This window comes from Podarcis bocagei, assembly GCF_964188305.1.
Source record: "Podarcis bocagei genome assembly, chromosome: 3".
NCBI lineage: Eukaryota > Metazoa > Chordata > Lepidosauria > Squamata > Lacertidae > Podarcis > Podarcis bocagei.
Window position 1 is genome coordinate 52468867 of NC_138127.1, and position 15766 is coordinate 52484632.

The 15766-nt window shown below is 41.1% G+C and overlaps 1 protein-coding gene and 1 long non-coding RNA gene across 8 annotated transcripts in view; one reads left to right on the forward strand and one right to left on the reverse strand.

Moving 5' to 3' along the window:
- LOC308583372 overlaps positions 1-15766 on the reverse strand; it is a 444074-nt gene that overhangs the window by 333386 nt on the left and 94922 nt on the right. The window lies entirely within an intron of this gene.
- Positions 1-15766, forward strand: part of PLEKHG1 (pleckstrin homology and RhoGEF domain containing G1) — a 102410-nt gene that overhangs the window by 74883 nt on the left and 11761 nt on the right. For all 7 annotated transcript variants that reach the window (XM_081186178.1, XM_081186179.1, XM_081186177.1 and 4 more), the window contains 7 exons: positions 37-137; positions 4338-4407; positions 11265-11311; positions 11775-11925; positions 13415-13546; positions 15173-15355; positions 15512-15607. In XM_081186178.1, the coding sequence (XP_081042304.1) occupies positions 37-137; positions 4338-4407; positions 11265-11311; positions 11775-11925; positions 13415-13546; positions 15173-15355; positions 15512-15607 (780 nt within the window). The remainder of the gene's footprint in view (positions 1-36; positions 138-4337; positions 4408-11264; positions 11312-11774; positions 11926-13414; positions 13547-15172; positions 15356-15511; positions 15608-15766) is intronic.

Here is a 15766-nt window from a genome sequence, read left to right on the forward strand (position 1 = left end):
ACATGTTTAAGACAACTCTTTTCATTTATTTCATAGGATTACCTTGATTGTATCACTGACCAATCCAAGCTCTCTTTGGGGATGGAGGAACGATCAGCTTTGTTTGGAAACATAAAAGATATCTACCATTTCAACAGGTGAGTAAATATTGGACTTAAATGAAACATATCTGGGGACCACAAATCAAAGCTTTTGTTCATTTGTGCACTCCCCCCAACAGATTAAATATTAAAGTAATACTAAAGTAGGGGTGGTTGGTGCTTCAGACCTCTGTGCTGTGAAGAAAAAAATGCTAGCACAAGACATTTACGGGAGTTCCCACTGCCATTGGAACAAGTGCCATTGGAATAAGCCCTGCATATGAATGGGTAGGGATTGAAGCATGTTTTAAAAGAGTGGTAGAGCTGGGTATCATCCGCATACTGGTGAACACCCAGCCCAAATCCCCTGAAGATATCTCTCAGTGGCTTCGTATAGATGTTGAAAAGCATGAGGGAGAAGACGGAGCCCTGAGGCACCCTACAGGGGTCCGAACTCTCATCCTCCAACACCACTTTCTGGATATGGCCTAGGAGGAAGGAGCACTGCACAACAGTTCTCTCAGCTTCCAACCCCTGTAAATGAAGGTCAGTCGAAGGCAACCTACCCTCACAACTTACAGGCAGCAGCCCTGAGCAAGGGAAGACCAATCTGTCAATACCTGCTGGTGAGTTTCTGTACCAGTTCTTTAGGCAGGAAGCTTTTGCTTCAATCAGAGAGGTCCTCTTCATACTTTTGGGTGTTTTGGGTGTTTTCTTTTTATTTATTTATTTGAATTTTCCTGCACTGCTTATTTTCATTGAAGGTAAGAAGAACCCTTCCATATCTTTTTCTAATTACCTTCTAACTACCTCTAATTAGCTTTTGCAGATAAATGCCGTGGAGTCAGGGGGATAACAAGCTGAATACCCAGTCATTACTTTGTCAGATTTTGTGGTGTAGTTGAAGATAGCATAAAAGTACACATTCCTCCATAGCTGGTTCCCAAAACAGTTCAGTTGTGCACTTGCACTTGTTCTCCCACAAATACTACCCTTCTAGTCCAGAGATTAAACACCTGACGATGTAGCTTTGTATTGCAATAGTGCTCCGTGTTCATATTTAGCTTATGTAATTAAAGAGCGATGGAATACAGGGTCAAAGATCTAATATGGGCTTTAGTGTAAAGTGCTGCTGGCATAGATAACTGTTATCTTGCATCAAGAGTTGGCCGGCATAGGGTTCTGCCCCTTCTTTTTAAATGTATGCCCCTTTTAAAAACATTTTATGTAGTCATTTCTGCAGACATGCAATATTGAACGATTTCTCCACTTTGACCTATTGGCTTCTTGTCAAGAAAAGCCTTTGCTAAGTAGTGCCAGGCAATGCATACAAACATGAAATTTAAATCAAAAGCTAAAGACGTGTAAAAGAATGGCCCTCTAAGTGGTTTTGGCTGCTACACTTTTTACTGCATTTCTCTCTCTTTTTCAGTTTTTGGCAGCCTGAAGTTCACTAGGCACAGCACAGACTTGTCAGGGCATTTGAAAAATGACAGTCAGCTTTGGATTATTTATTCTTTGAAGCCACTTGCTATTCTTCATTTGTAAAATTTAACATTCTGCCTGGACCGGGAGAAAAGGAGGGATTCCCTCCCTTTACTACAGTGGTGCCTCGCAAGACGAAATTAATTCGTTCCGCAAGTTTTTTCGTCTAGCGAATTTTTCGTCTTGCGAAGCATGGTGTCGGGAAAGTTTTGGAAAAGCTTCAAAAATCACCAAAGTCTTCAAAAACCTCAAAAAAGGCTACCATACCGCGTTCTATGAGTTGCTCCTCGAAGTCAAGTCGCAAGTGTATTAACGGTGTTAAGAAAAAGGAAACAAACTTGCAAGACGTTTTCGTCTTGCGAAGCAAGCCCATAGGGAAATTCGTCTTGCGAAGCAGCTCAAAAAACGCAAAACCCTTTCGTCTAGCGAGTTTTTCGTCTTGCGAGGCATTTGTCTTGCGGGGCACCACTGTATTCTGTAATGTCTTGATCCTACTGAGATGCAAGGACCTAATAATATTTTTACAAACAGCCCCCCTCCCCAATACTATGCAACTCTTTCAGGAAAGGGTAATTGTAAGCAGGAACAGGAAGTACAGAGCTGTGGGCACCAAGCACAGGGATTAAATAGGCCATGACTTAAAAGAAATGTGGGAACGAGAACATAGCCAATGAGACAAAGTGTGAAGGGATGCCGGGAACCCACTCAAATGAGATGATCAAGGATAACTAGCCAAGATGCCCCTTGGCACAACTGTACTGACCTTTTAAGTTAATGCCCAGAATTTACCCATTTTCCTCCTCTTGTAAAGAACATAATGTGAGGTAGGTTCCTCACTGGAGTTGCTGGTTGACATTATTTTACAAACAAAAGCAGCATTCCCCGTTATAAGCTGCTGTGTAGCTGTGTGAATGCTTGCCATTCCCTGTCTCACTGGGATGAATCTCCCATTCATCTCCTAGCCAATATACAGCAACTTGCCCATTGTATGCAACCTGCATACAATAACACCTGGGTTGTTTTCACAGTTACCTGGGGGTTGGTGGAATGTATTTCTGAGTAACCATGGTTAGGATCACATGCCGAAGGTTAGGCTAAATATGATACACAGAGACATATGCTTCTTTCTTCCACAGTCAAATCAAAGCAGTTGGGGTGGAGATAAAGCACAACTGTGTGCACTGTGTTAGTCTGTACTGGTTGTTGCAAGCCTATGCCTGCTCCGTAGCAACAACCTCACTGATCTCAAAGGGCCTGCTAAGTCAAATGCAAAGAATCAGGTTTGTAACTGTAAGTTCAGTTACTGATGGATGCTTTTGATATTTCCTCCCCAACAGCAGACTAATGAGACTGTGGCAATCCTGATTATCTTTGGTGCCTCTAAATCTGCTGTAAAGCTTATAAACTTACCCTGCTAATTATCCACTCAGTTTTGTTTAAAAATAAGCATGCATCCACTTACAGCAACAATTAATGTCAAAATCTATTTGGCTACCAGCGTGTCAAAAGTTAAAAGAACAGCTCGCACGTGAGAGCCTGCTTATAAACACAACAGGGCAGGGTTGTTTGAGGGTATTGGCCTAGTGCAAGAAACCATTTTATACTTTGCTGTCTCTCTTCCACCTTTCCTAAGTAGTGTAAGCAGTGCAATGACTTATGTTTTTTCTCCTCGTTGTGATTCAAGGGTTTTGGTACATAATTGAGAAGGGAGTAGCAACCAAAGTGGCTAGAGAAAGAATCCTTCCTCAGTAGGAGAGGGAGAGATAGGCATGTGGCCCCGTAATATACAGCAGCACTATGAGTGCTACGTGCATGGATCACTGTGCTTGTGCATGGAAGGCCTCCCTAGTGCTGCTCTTCATGCACCTTCTGTGTGTTTGTGTTGCCCCTTCCATTCAAGGTTTTTTAAGCTACACAATACTCTCTCTGTGTGAAAGAGAGCGACAGAGATACAGAAAGGTGCATAGTGATGTTTGTAAAAGAGCCACACTATGGAGGTGCAGGGGACGGAGGAAGGGGGTGCGGTGGGTGCGAGTCGCCCTGGGTGTCACCACTGGGGGGGTGACAAAATGCCGGGTGGCCCTCACCGTCGGGCCTGCAGTGCGCCCGAGCCACACATCTCTCCTTAGCCACATCTCTCCGAGCCACACATCTCGCTTAGGCGTACGCAGGCTCCGCACTGCCCAAATGGTCCGCCCGCTGCCTACCCCCCCGCCCGCTGTAGTGCGGCTGAGTGGGAGGAGACAGGCAGACTCCGGAGGCCCCACAGTGCGCCTCACCCTCACCCCGCCCCTATGAGTGGCTCGCCCTGCCCCTATGGGCGCGCTGCCCCAGGCTCCCGAGCTGGTTCCTCCGCTGCTGTGGAGGTGCGCAAGTTCCATGCTCCCACTTTCTTGTAGTCAGAAAGTACAGAAAAGAACTGGCCATCTTTTAATGAAAGACAGAACTGGTGGTAGAGGCAAGAGTACAAGCAAAATGGTGAAGGCATGTTGGGCAAACGAAGGCAAATGCTGCATAATTTATTGATAGGGTAAGAATAAAGGAAGTGTTAGAATATTAGTAACCCCAATAACTAATGAGGACTTAGCCCTATAGCAAGACATAATATTAACCAGGCTACTTTATTTCAAATATTATGTCAAGTGCAATGATAATTTTGATTGTAGCTGGTATATATCAGTGTGTGGTTCTCCATATTTTTATTTTAAAAATGCAATCTTTCTTTCTTTCTTTCTTTCTTTCTTTCTTTCTTTCTTTCTTTCTTTCAACTAGTGAACTTCTGCAAGATTTGGAAAACTGTGAAAATGATCCTGTAGCTATAGCAGAATGTTTTGTTTCTAAGGTGAGTAATACTAAGGTGATATTGATCTGAGCTATAGCATATTACAGCCTCTTTGAATATAAAACTCAGGATGATTCAGTCAGTTCCCAAATGTCTCCAACTGAGTTAGCTGTGTAGTAAAGTTTTTCAAAGTTAAAAGAAATATTTTTTTATGGACATTAAAATATATTATTTCCTTCCCTCCCTAAATATTTCTGAACAGATCAAGAACTATGAAAACATTTTGAGACCATTTCCTTTTTCCTCACAGATCACTACCAGGACAGACTTATTGAAATGATTAAGAGCTGTGCAATTGTACATCTGTGTCTCAGATCATTACAGCTTTTGCTAAATTCCTGTATATTATTACATTTAAAGGAAGAAAAGCAAATGCGACTCATCTCTTTGGGCTAAAGCTATATTTATCATCTTTAATATTTTCAATATTTTCCTCTAGAACTGTCATAAAATAGACTGAGAACACATTTGTCAAAAGGATTTTTAAAAAAAAAAAATCCATAGTTGCATGCCGTATTTGTTAGTAATTCAAATTATTGTGGTGTGTGACGTAATCTCACATTTGTTATGAAACTCTGGTATAAGAAACCTTTTTGAGTAAACAGGAAGAAATTAGGTTCCCATATAAAGGAATACCTCTAATGCCCCTCTTCCCCACAACCTTGAAGTGGCAATGGAGAGTGGGAATTTCTCTCAAGACATGTGGACTGCTTGTACATTTCTGTTATTGTATATATGGTATCCCATGGTATGAGTAATGAGTTGCTTGAGTGATTTTGTTAACACTTTTAACAAATAAAGTCTTTTGCAAAGACTACACATAATTATCCATCTCCTATAATTCATATCTGATTATCCAATGTGCCAGCTTTGCAACCTGGCTATGTGGACTGGAAACCATATTCTGCTTCAGAGAATGTGGATGAAGTCACCAGTATTCTACAGTATTCTATTCTCAGCTGTTTCTTGTATTTGGTGTAGGATTTATTCTTTTACCATGACTGCTAATGTTTTATATTATGGACGTGAGTGGCACTGTGGTCTAAACCACAGAGCCTAGGACTTGCCGATCAGAAGGTCAGCGGTTCGAATCCCCGCGATGGAGTGAGCTCCCGTTACTCTGTCCCAGCTCCTGCCAACCTAGCAGTTCGAAAGCACACCGCTGCAAGTAGATAAATAGGTATTGCTGTGGCAGGAAGGTAAATGGTGTTTCCGTGCGCTCTGGTTTCCGTCATGGTGTTCCATTGTGCCAGAAGCGGTTTAGTCATGCTGGCCACATGATCCGGAAAGCTGTCCGTGGACAAATGCTGGCTCCCTTGTCCTGAGAGTGAGATGAGTACCGCAACTCCATAGTCGCCTTTGACTGGGGTCCTTCAACATAAATAGATAGATAGATAGATAGATAGATAGATAGATAGATAGATGATAGATAGATAGATAGATAGATAGATAGATATAGATAGTAATAGCATTCCATTTCATCTGGGTGAAATGAGTTCTATGGTTCCTGACATGATCTGTAGGTACATAGGGTGATCCTTAGCTGAAGCTGAACAGGTCAAGGTCTGATCAGGACCAAGGTGCAGCTACATAATTTTAGACCCTGTACTTAATGTCCTTATGGGGTCCTGCTTTACGCTGCCATGTTGCAACATCAGCTGTGAAACACATAGGTAACACTTCTTTTATTCTTGCCTCTTCCACCTGATTCAGCCATGCCATAGTTTACAATTGCAGCTGGTGAGGATGAAGAAGTAGAAAGTAGGAATTGAGGTCAGCAACCCTAAGAGTCTGGCACCTAAGGAAGGTCAGCACGGGTTAGGTTAGAAAAGACAGTCTAGGAAACTTGGAAGTTCCCCTCTCTAACTACTTTTCCCCATGCATTAAGTCTTGGCATACAGTGGTACCTTGGGTTACATATGCTTCAGGTTACAGACTCCGCTAACCCAGAAATAGTACCTCAGGTTAAGAACTTTGCTTCAAGTTGAGAACAGAAATTGTGCTCCAGCAGCACAGCAGCAGCAGGAGGCCCCAGTAGCTAAAGTGGTGCTTCAGCTTAAGAACAGTTTCAGGTTAAGAACAGACCTCTGGAACGAATTAAATACTTAACCTGAGGTACCACTGTAATTCAAGACTTTATGTCCTAGTCACATCAGGAAGTTTACTTTCTTGGGTGGTGGTGGGACTTGGCCAGAGCTCTCCTTAAAGGTAAAGGGACCCCTGACCAGAGCTCTCCTTACTGTGTTGCAAATATACTGACAAATGCCAGTTAGTTTTGAAACTTGAAGCTCTGCAGGGTAAATGTTTTCAGTTCAGTCTGGATTTTGCTTCAGGTTTCAAGTGACAAATGCATTATTGCCTTTCAGAAGAATTGTACTTATTTTCTTCAATGTGGATACGGTTAGTTTTCTTGGCTTTGTCATTGGAACATCCTTTTTCATTCTTTCTTCTTATCAGCTGTGTTTGGCTGAGGCATTTGAACTAATAGTACTGTGCTTTAAGAGAGGCAAATGTCCAAACTTTTGACTCTGGTCCATGGGCTTTATGTCTTTTAGCTTCAGAAATAAGAGTACAGTTTTGTCCTTTCAGCTGGTCATCAGAAGGGGAAAGTTTAAGGCAGTTGTGAGCTAGCTGCATCTGTTTCGCATCCTCCCCTCTCCTGTTCACCCCCTTTTTTATTTTTTTTACGAGAGATTTTATTCGTCATGTTAAACTTCACACAGTAGAATCATCTGGAAATATATATTTACACCTAAAAATAAAATATACACAGATTTCTATGTTTTAAGTATTGCATGATGTTAACACTTTCATGGTCTACAGTATTTATGGCTCTCTACTGGCCATGTTTCTAAGCTCTTGCTGAACATCAAAGGATCTTACTACAGGTTCAGGAATACATTACAGTGGTATCTTGGGTTAAGAACTTAATTCGTTCTTAACCTGAAACTGTTCTTAACCTGAGGTACCACTTTAGCTAATGGGGCCTCCCACTGCCGCTGCTGCGCAATTTCTGTTCTCATCCTGAAGCAAAGTTCTTAACTCGAGGTACTATTTCTGGGTCAGCGGAGTCTGTAACCTGAAGCGTCTGTAACCTGAAGCATCTGTAACCCGAGGTACCACAGTATAGTAATGCAAACTAGAACTGCAGGTTTGATGGAACTTAGAAGGGTCTCAACACACAGCCTATCCTCCCCCCAACTCATAACGTTATTATTTAATAACTATGAAATCTAAGCAGTTATTGTAAGCTAGACTGCTATTTTCTGCTTTTTCACACTTTCTTCCTTTTTAAATTCTTATTTACAGTTTGGGTATAATTTTAATATTGAATTCTGCATTTGAGAAGCCATTGGTAGGCCCCTGCCCCATTACATGTGATAACTAGAATGTGACTGGATTTCACCAGTGAATTACAGACTGTAATGTCTCTGTTGCAGATTGTGGTTTCATTTGATTACTAGTTCTTTGTAGGTGAAGGTTTCTACCATAGCTGGAGTTGTTTTTAAAAGTGTGTGCATGTCATAGGCTGTGATGCAAGCTTATTGTGTGTCATGCCAATGAAGATAGCTGTAAGTCTTCCCATCTTAAATAAAAGATAAAATATCAGCAGAGGCTCAGCTGTAATCTTCCATAATTATTGGGTTGATTGTCACTGGATTGCATTTTAAGCAGGATAAGGAGTTTTTACTAATCCTAAAAGGAAAAAAGGCAGATGGCTTATGTTTTACCACACACTTATCATGCACTTTATCACAAACTGTGAAACACTACAGAAATCCTTATCACCATCCCCCAATTAAGACAAGACTGAGCAACAGGTGACCAGCTTCAAGTATCTACTGCACTAAACAAAACAAGGTGTGAACTGGAGGCTCATGAGTAAAGCAAATTGCATTTATGACAGCCCTTTCCCTCAGCTGTGACGATGACAATGGGCTAGCTGTAACTGCAGTCATCTTATTTGCATGTTAGAACTTGCATGTGAATGTATGTTGAAGTTAAAGGTAAAGAACCCCTGACAGCTTTAAGTCCAGTCACAGATAACTCTGGGGTTGCGGCACTCATCTCGCTTTACATGCCGAGGGAGCCAGTGTTTGTCCGCAGACAGTTTTTCCGGGTCATGTGGCCAACATGACTAAGCCGCTTCCGGCAAAACCAGAGCAGTGCATGGAAATGCCATTTGCCTTCCCGCCGGAGCAGTACCTATTTATCTACTTGCAGTTTGATGTGCTTTTGAACTGCTAGGTTGGCAGGAGCAGGGACCGAGCAACGGGAGCTCAACCGGTCGTGGGGATTCGAACCGCCGACCTTCTGATTGGCAAGCCCAAGAGGCTCAGTGGTTTAGACCAGGCTTCCTCAACCTTGGCCCTCCAGATGTTTTGAGACTACAGTTCCCATCATCCCTGACCACTGGTCCTGCTAGCTAGGGATCATGGGAGTTGTAGGCCAAAAACATCTGGCGGGCCGAGGTTGAGGAAGCCTGATTTAGACCACAGCACCATCAGCATCCCATGTTGAAGTTGGTGCAGAGCAAAATGGTTTGCATGAAATAGACCTTACGAACTGCTGAAATTACAGAATTAGTCTGTTTTTGTTTTGTTCTTGAGTCTTCATTTTTTTTTATAAAATTTTTATTGGTTTTACAAAATTTTTAAAGACAAACAAACACCTAAAAAGACATACAAACACGTATAATTTCATAACATTTTTTTCATAAACTTCTTTTCCGGGACTCCCCCATACCCCCCCCTTTCTGCATTCCAATGTCCATAATTTTTTAGCAACTTCTAAACATTCCTTTCCAACCTCTGTCATCTTGATCTTTTCTATAGTCTGTTCTTATGTCACTGTATCCCTTTTTTTCCTGCAAACCTCAACATTCTAACATTCGTCAAGTTTATAATAGTCCTTAAGGTATCTCTTAAATTTTCTCCATTCTTCTTCCGCCGTCTCTTTTCCTTGATCACGGATTCTGCCTGTCATCTCGGCCTGTGTCATATAGTCCATCATTTTCATCTGCCATTCTTCCAGAGTAGGTAGATCTTGTGTCTTCCAATACTTTGCGATGAGTATTCTTGCTGCTGTTGTAGCATACATAAAGAAAGTTCTATCCCTCTTTGACACCAATTGGCCGACAATGCCCAAGAGAAAGGCCTCTGGTTTTTTAGGGAAAGTACATTTAAGTACCTTTTTCATTTCATTATAAATCATTTCCCAGAAGGCCTTAATCTTCGGGCATGTCCACCAAAGGTGATAGAAGGTACCTTCAGTCTCTTTACATTTCCAACACTTATTATCAGGCAAATGATAAATTTTTGCCAGCTTGACTGGGGTCATGTACCACCTGTAAACCATTTTCATAATGTTTTCCTTTAAGGCATTACATGCCGTGAATTTAATACCGGTGTTCCACAACCATTCCCAGTCAGCAGACATAATGTTATGTCCAATGTCCTGTGCCCACTTAATCATAGCCGATTTAACTGTTTCGTCCTGTGTGTTCCACTTCAGCAGCAAGTTATACATTCTTGATAAATTCTTAGTATTGGGCTCTAACAGTTCAGTCTCCAATTTTGATTTTTCCACCTGAAAGCCAATTTTCCTATCCTGTTTGAAAAACTCCATTATTTGATGATATTGAAACCAATTTTGTACTTTATGTTTCATTTTCTCATGACTTTGTAGTTTCAATTTATCTCCCTCCTGTTCCAAAATTTCCCAATACTTCGGCCATCTGGCCTCCATATTGAGTTTCTTCACTGCCTTAGCCTCCACTGGTGACACCCATCTGGGGGTTTTGTTTTCCAACAGATCTTTATATCTTATCCAAACATTAAACAATGCTTTTCTAACAATATGATTTTTAAAGGCGCTATGCAGCTTGATTTTATCATACCATAGATATGCATGCCAACCAAATGCATTATTGAAACCTTCCAGATCCAGAATGTCAGTGTTCTCGAGGAGCATCCACTCTTTCAGCCAGCAAAAAGCTGCTGCCTCATAGTACAATTTTAAGTCCGGCAGGGCAAAACCCCCTCTTTCTTTGGCATCTGTCAATATTTTAAATTTAATTCTGGGCTTTTTGCCCTGCCAGACAAATTTCGAGATATCTTTCTGCCACCTCTTAAAACATTCCATCTTGTCAAGAATCTGCAAGGTCTGAAACAAGAATAACATTCTAGGCAATACATTCATTTTAATCACTGCAATTCGGCCTAACATTGACAATTTCAGATTTGACCATATTTCTAGATCTTTTTTGATTTCTGACCAACATTTTTCATAATTATCCTTATACAAATTCACATTTTTAGATGTCAAATAAACCCCTAGTGTTCTTGAGTCTTCAGGAGCTGCTCCTTGTGTTTGGAACTAAGTGAAAAGTGCATTAGGTGCGGAATGGGAAATCCTGTTCCCTATTCCTGAAGATTATACAGGGGGGAAACCCCAAATGGTGGCATTGTATGTACACTTTCAAATAAGCTTCTGTATAGCACCAATACTTGCCTGTAGCAAATAAGAAATGGCTGCAGGGAAAATTGGCACAAGTCAGCTTTGTTGGTTCATTTTAGATCACACATTTATTTCATTTAAAAAGTAATAAAAGCATCAACAATAAAAACTTACTTAAAAATCAGTTTCCAATCCAATTCACATGCAGACTGGAATAAAGCTAATGAACTACATGCCTATCAATAGGGAAGAGTAATTTTTTATTTTTTATTTTTTATTTTTTGTAATAGGTTGGGATTTTTTTAGTGCTTTCAAATAAGTGTTGGTTTCAGAATTTCTAGGGAGCTGTAATAAAATCAGTATACTAAATCAGCTTCCCCCCTTTTCCTTATATTCAGAGTGAAGAGTTCCACATATACACACAGTATTGCACCAATTATCCAAGGTAGGATTACCTTATTTTTGTGCTCTTTCCCTTTTATCATTTGAAAGGTGGTGAATAGAGAATGTGACCCTAATGCTTCAGACTAACATTTAATCCGAACGGTATGCTTTACTGTTTGTGGATTATATTAGTAAGGCAAAGAGGATGAATGCTTCCTTGCCCATTAGAAAATGCAAGCAAGTAATTGTATGCTTATTTTAATTATGTTGCATGGTAATCAGTTATTCTGAAAGTAGGATGCTAAGACTTGTTACTTGTGTGGCATGCATGCATGGCAATCACAAGTTTGTAAACTTCACATAACACTCCTGTTTATCTGGCACAAGAAACGCATAATGCTTGAAGTTGATCCTAAGCAGGCAGTCACTTGTAGGACCTATCATGCATCCAAAGCTGTGGAATTCTGTATAATATAGGATAATAATAATAATAATTCTGAGAGCTTTATTGATTTGTTTTACAGGTCAGTGGCTGTACTTACCGAATGCATGAGGAACAAGTCCCTGGCCAAGTTTTTCAGAGAGAGACAAGAAGCTTTACAACATTCTCTGCCTTTAGGATCTTACCTCTTAAAACCTGTTCAGCGGATACTCAAGTATCACCTTCTTTTGCACGTACGTTGTCATTTTAAGTGCCTCCTCTTCGGATAGTCAATGGGAACCTGGCATGGGGTGGCAGTCCAGATCAGTGGTGTGTTTCACATTGGGCCCTGCAGTTGCTCTTTATTCAAAATTAAAGTGCCTAGTTTGAAGGAGGCGTGCTGAAGAGTACAAATAATATAATGTGTAGCTAGGCCTTTGTGCTGCAGTCAAAAAACAAGCAAGCACAAACTTTCTGATGAAAGCGCATATGCCTGAAAGAAGTACTGTAACCTAGCCTTCACCCTGACATGCTAGGCTTCTGCAGATGTTGAATTTTCAACATTACCTGCCCCTTTCTCCATTTTTCTCCCCTCCTGTGCTCATCAAACAGCTTCTTCCCTGATGCTGCAGCTTCTTCAGAAAACATGCAGTACAGACCTATACATATTTTCATAAAAAGAGTGCAGTGCAGTCCTGTACATCTTTACATACTGTGCTCATTGGGGCTCTTGCACTAGCTGGTGTGTTTAAAAGTGCCGTTTCAATTCCAGACAAGGGCAGCTGGTGAGGAGGGTGGGCCTGTATGAAGTCATCTAAGCCCAACAAAAAGGGTTCCCCCCCTTTTTTTTGCATGCATGCATGGTGGTAGAGAAAGTACATATCTCTTCCTTTCTTTCCCATGATTTTAACAACATTTTCAGAAATCTGGTTTCTTTTTAATGGTTATCATGTGCTTTCAATTAGGAGATTATACCCGTAACTACATTTCAGAGTCCAGAAATTTTAATTTGTAGTGTCTGCCTAAGTCTAATGCTCGGATGTAATTATCAAACTCAGGTTCTGTAGCCAAAAGTAGAGGCAAGAAAGCATATTGAATGACTGACTCATTTCTCTTATTGAATGCTAATAAATTCTGCTTAGGTAGCTGCTACTATAACGTAGCAGAGTAATGCCGTTGCTGTAAGGATGCCTATATTACTTATGGCTCATGAAATCAAACACAATCCACTAGCCATTTAGGGCAGCCCATCAAAGGCTCAGCAAGCCGCCTATTTTTTGCAGCTTGCTGGAGACTTCAAAAATGGCTAGAATGTCACACACCTGGTATGCCACAATACATATCTGGTGGGCTTGATCAGTCACAAATTGTATGTGCTTGCTGTTAGCAGAGGATATGCCAGTCTCATCCAACTTTTCTATCTCCATCCCAGTATAACACAGTGCCTTTACATTATCAGGATCCTGGAATCAAGAGGGGTTTGGAAAAAGGGAAAAGAGACATATACAATGGAGGTGGCTATCAGTGGGAAAATGGGGCTGAAGGAAAATCTCCCGCATGCAGGATAAGGGGTTCTGTGCTGCATATTTTATAGACCAGGGAACTCTGCTGTAGAGATAAAAGACATGAGCTGCAGTTGGGAGGGGCTAAGTGTCAGATTATTAACCGTAGTTTACCATCAAAACATTTTTGCAGACCTCTAGGAGTTGTAAATAGTTCCCTCTTCATTGGCTTATTTACTAGGAGATAGAAAACCACCTTGACAAGGACACTGAAGGTTATGATGTGGTTTTAGAAGCCATAGATACGATGCAGAGAGTGGCGTGGCATATTAACGACATGAAGAGGAAACATGAACATGCTGTCAGGCTGCAGGTGGGTTGACAAGTTTTCCATATTAGTAGTTTTTATCTTTCTATCTGGTTTTTGGTTTATGTAGATTGGGCACCAGCATTCTAAATGGCTATGGTTTGGCTTTCCTGTGCATGCTAACAATAACAACATCTTTTCATATATTTTGAATTTGATCTTCCTATATTTTAAAGCATCACACTCAACCATGGCAACTCCCAATTAATATTGGGAGATGTGTTATCTGTTACATGTGAAAGTACCTTCAAAGTGTGCTCGAGAGGTTCTTCTGAAATCTGTGTCTGTGGAATGTACAAAAGACACAATTGTGCTTGCAAGCTTTCTTTGGAAAGATCAGAACCCAAATGTAAATCTTCCTTCTCTGTCAGAAGATGAAGTTTCGCTTGTACACCCACCCAGGTTCTTTGCGGTCAGTGATTCATTTGTAGTCTTAAAAACTTGTTCACATGGCTTATGACTGCCCAAAACATCTCACAAATGCATATTTCCAAGTTGTGGATTGGTTCAGATGTCATATTGACTTCTGCTTATTTGAAGAAATCCTATAGGTGAATCCATTCACATAAGCAATGCAACTCTTAATTTGGGTGAGCTTCTGTGATATCTGAGACTCTAATGAATATAATTTACATTGCTGTGGTTAAGCTTTGTGAGTTTCAGGCATACATCTTGCATTGATAATGTAACTAAAGATACTGCAAGGACTAATGTGAATTCAAAGAGCAACCATATGCAAACTTACAGTAGGTTAACAGGAAGTATACAATTGCAGGCTGCCTGGAAAAGTAGCTAGTACTTTCCACTTCTTGTGTACTTCAAAGACCCTTTGATCACATAAGTTGTTTCTCACATCTTGCACCATTATAAAACATCCTCCCCTTCTTCCTATTCTTTTCCATATAATGGCCCATCTATCCCTCTTAATGTCCAACCTTATGGCTTGCTAAGAACTCTCTCCTTGTGCCAACCTTCTCTCATACATCATCTCTAGGGGACCATGTAAGATAATCAGACAACAGTGCAGTGCAAATTGGCTGCGTGTCATAAAATACACATCTGCCAACTCTGACATTTAGAAATAGATTTCTGTTTGCCTATCATATGACAAATGCCTGTATGCCGCAATGTACTGTGAGACAGCTGTAGTATTTCTGTTCATGTAGAACAGGAGAGGCAAATTCTCTGTCTGGGGACCTGATCCACACACATCCATGCAAATGGTCATAAGCTGCATTAGGGTTCTGAAACCACATGGAGGCCTGCCTCCTGGTCTAAGGACCAGTTTTGCATCACAATTCCTGTGGTGGTTCTGCTGCCATTTCTGCTGCCCTGAGCTCTTCCTGTATGTGTGGTGGTGCGTATGTGTGTATGAGGGAGAGCAAATGTGAAATGGTTATGCCCACTTTGGCCATGCCCACTGCTAGGGTGTGGCCCTTGAAAGGTAGGTCAACAGAGAATGTGGCCCTTGGTTAGTCATCCCTGAGGTAGAAGCAATGCTTTTTCACACTGTTGACTAGAGAAGAGGAACGTGATAGTGGCTTCATTACACAGCACTTGCCATGTGATATTTCCCAATGTTGTGTTTTTAAAGTGCTTGCTTCATTATCCCACCCTCCTCCCTTTTTTCAGGAGATACAAAGCTTACTCACTAACTGGAAGGGACCAGACCTTGCTAGTTACGGCGAGTTGGTTTTGGAAGGAACATTCCGCATCCAGAGAGCCAAAAATGAGCGCACTCTGTTCCTCTTTGACAAGCTGCTGCTCATTACGAAGAAGAGGGAAGAGACTTTCACCTACAAAGCTCATATCTTGGTAGGTCTGTTTGTACTTGCAGGAGGAGGAGGAGGAGGGAACAAGCAGCCCAAGGGCTGCAAAGGAGAGGAAATGGTCTATTTCAAAATGTCCAAAATATAAATACCCATTCTGTGCACAAGATCTTCCTCTGACAAGCCTTTCTCTGTGTTGCAGTGTGGCAATCTCATGCTAGTGGAAGTCATACCAAAGGAGCCTCTGAGCTTTAGTGTCTTCCATTACAAAAATCCCAAGATGCAACATACTGTTCAGGTATTTAAAAGCCATAACATACTGAATGCATTCTGAAACATGTTATTAAGGATATAATTTTCCTGATTTGTATCCTATGTATTGTAACTGAAGTTTGCACCATGTAGATAGTATTTCACTTCCAGGTTTGTGCAGGAAAACCAGGCCCTATTTCCTATG